Source organism: Camelina sativa, chromosome 9 (genome assembly GCF_000633955.1).
Source record: "Camelina sativa cultivar DH55 chromosome 9, Cs, whole genome shotgun sequence".
NCBI classification, from domain to species: domain Eukaryota; kingdom Viridiplantae; phylum Streptophyta; class Magnoliopsida; order Brassicales; family Brassicaceae; genus Camelina; species Camelina sativa.
The window spans coordinates 6,079,420-6,082,152 of NC_025693.1; the positions used below are offsets into that span (position 1 = coordinate 6,079,420).

The 2,733-nt window shown below is 38.7% G+C and overlaps 1 protein-coding gene and 1 non-coding gene across 2 annotated transcripts in view; one reads left to right on the forward strand and one right to left on the reverse strand.

Annotated features, from left to right (window-relative positions):
- Positions 1–1,771, reverse strand: part of LOC104710596 (uncharacterized CRM domain-containing protein At3g25440, chloroplastic-like) — a gene marked incomplete in the record, with an annotated part of 3,471 nt that extends 1,700 nt beyond the window's left edge. The window contains 4 exon segments of the mRNA XM_010427230.2: positions 1–368; positions 621–1,022; positions 1,205–1,469; positions 1,609–1,771. Coding sequence (XP_010425532.1) covers positions 1–368; positions 621–1,022; positions 1,205–1,469; positions 1,609–1,697 — 1,124 coding nt within the window.
- TRNAD-GUC lies at positions 1,850–1,921 on the forward strand. Its single transcript has one exon. It is a non-coding gene; the product is annotated as a tRNA-Asp (tRNA).

Below are 2,733 nucleotides of genomic sequence, written 5' to 3' on the forward strand. Positions count from 1 at the left end.
TACCTTATCCGACCAGATTCTTCTTGCTCAGCAGCTTCCTCTTCCTCCCACTCCTTGTCTGCTGCTTCTTCTATCTCAGCTATGAATCTGTCTAGCTCCTCCTGGTCACTATCTTCATCCCCCGGTTCTGATTCTTCTGTATTTTCAACACCACTGCCTCGTTCTGATTGTTTATCTCCATGGAAGACATAAGGGCTTCCTTCCTTTTTGTCGATTGCATTGAAGAATGTTGAGGCAACTCTCTGGATACTAGCCATGGCAACCGGATCTTCAGGGTTAACACCCATTCTCCGTAGCTGCTGTTCTGTTTTCTTTATGTTCAGCTTCTGAGACTCAAGCGCTTGTTCAAATCTCGCTTTGAATAAAGCCTGCAAAACATAAATACTTGTTCATACCATACCACTACATAACACTTGTTGAGCAAGCCACACTTCAATGATTCATAAATCCTAAACCTAAAGATTGTCTGACCCAAGGATGTCGTTAACATAACTAAAGATTCCTAACACAGATAGATCGACCTAAGTTCAATTCTTAAGACTGATATCAACTAACCACATGATCCTCAACTTTTAAGGATGAAATCAAGAACCTGAAACTTTATATCCAAAGATTTATACCTTCCGCTTTGTGAGGGTGTTAACAGGGATTAAGTTCTTGGGCTGCCGGTAGTTTCTACCACGGAACATAATAATAGTTTTCACATTATGTATGTTAATGACTATCCCGCCGCTCAGTCTTGCTATCATGCTTGCCATCTCTTTAATCTTTTCCTTAGGGAAATTATCACAACAAACTTGGACAGTCTCATGAAACTTCCAGTGCATATGCATATTTTGCACCACTCCTCCAAAGACTCCACGAACACCAACAGGAACATAGTTTTTATTCTTGAATCCGATTTTCTTGAACGCTTGTATCTGCTCGGATGTGAAAAGCTCGGGATCATGGACCGGAGATGGTAGCTCAGGAAGATCATACTTCTTAAGCTTTTGCAACAAAAGCGCCACTTTCTTCTTCGCCTGCATCAAAGAGAGACAGCATCAAAATTCAACCCTCTCATACACTTCCCCGTGTAACAACCATCAAATACAAGTTTTCACAACAAGCAATACCACATAAAAAGTCTCAAACTTTAACAAAAATATGAATGCAAACACAACACAGAAGACAAATTCATGGATAAGTATCAATCAATATTTACCCTTTTGAGGTTGTAAATGAGCCGTTCTTCATCAGTCATGAGTTTCTTCTTCAACTTCTTAGCTCTCCTAATCTCTCTTAAGGTCTTACCAGACTCTTTACGCATTCTACTCTCAACTTTGCTCCTCATACTCCTTCCTCTCGATGTTGACATACCTCGAGACCATCCTTTAAACACTTGATTCATCAATGGCTGAAACAAATTGATAGAACCTTCACTTGAGTTACCAATACTCGTATCAGGACTCGATGACAAAACCCGATTCCTTCAAGATCAAAATCGAATTATAAAGTTATAAACTTTACAGAAATTAAACGAATCTAGGAGATGGGTATTGAGTAAATCTCAGTAATCAGCGAGAAGAGAGGATCAGAAGTGGAGTTAGAAATAGAATCTGAACTTACCTAATACATGAATCGGATTGAAGGAGGGAAGATAAAGACCATTTACAAGTTCTCGAGCAGTGTCTCGAGAGACTCCTCGTGACGAACATTTCGCTTCTGCAAAACGAAAAATGGCAAATATTTCGAACAAGAGCGAACGAATCTGTCTGTAAAGCTCCTCGCAAAGGGTTTGAGGGTTTTAGAAGACGATCCAAAATTATTATCATATAAATAAGTTATTTGTCTAAATCGAACAACAAATGTCGTTGTAGTATAGTGGTAAGTATTCCCGCCTGTCACGCGGGTGACCCGGGTTCGATCCCCGGCAACGGCGTATTTTTAAAATTTTTATTCCTTTTTGACATTTATGTCAAATTTACTTAACACTAGAAAAAAGTCTTTAAAAGTACACTGAACGATAAATTTTCTTGTTACTGTGATCTAACTTCTAAGGCTTAATACATTATACTTTTCATCATAAACACTTTTCTCCTCTCCTTTTCTTTACAGATTACAACCAATACAATATATAAATTGATCATCATCATCTATGAGCAGCAGAAGAAGAAGCTTCCTTTAGTTTGTTTCTCTGATGAATCAGCTGTGTTAACGGTTTGACGAGAGGCATCTCCGTCTTTGACAGACATCAGAGAGCAGGTTCCGGGAGATTCAGGAGATAAAACTATGTTTTCTGAAGAGAAAACTCGTCGGTTCGGTGGAGGAATGATCTGTGGCGCTGAAACAGTGGTAAGGTAACGGAGGAGCATTTGAATTATCTCAGTGAAATTTGGCCGTTCGTTAGGATCTTCTTTCCAGCATGATGTGACAATCATCTCTAAATCTCCTGGTAAATCCTCTGCACTTGGCCTCAAGTTCTATTGAAAAACAAACACAAAATTAGTCACAATGGCGGTTTCAATACCTTATCGTTGCTATTGAATCAAATTCTTATCCAAGACACGACCAACATTGCCACAAGAATCCAGGGATCTTTCAAACAAGTAAAGACCAAATGCAGAGAGACCATCAGAGATACAAGGTTCAATCTTACTTTCAGTCTAGTTTCTATTTTGACCTTTTCAAACTTTCCATTTGTGAAAAATAGAAACTATAGTAAAACTTAGCTATCACCTTAAAAAGTGTAGT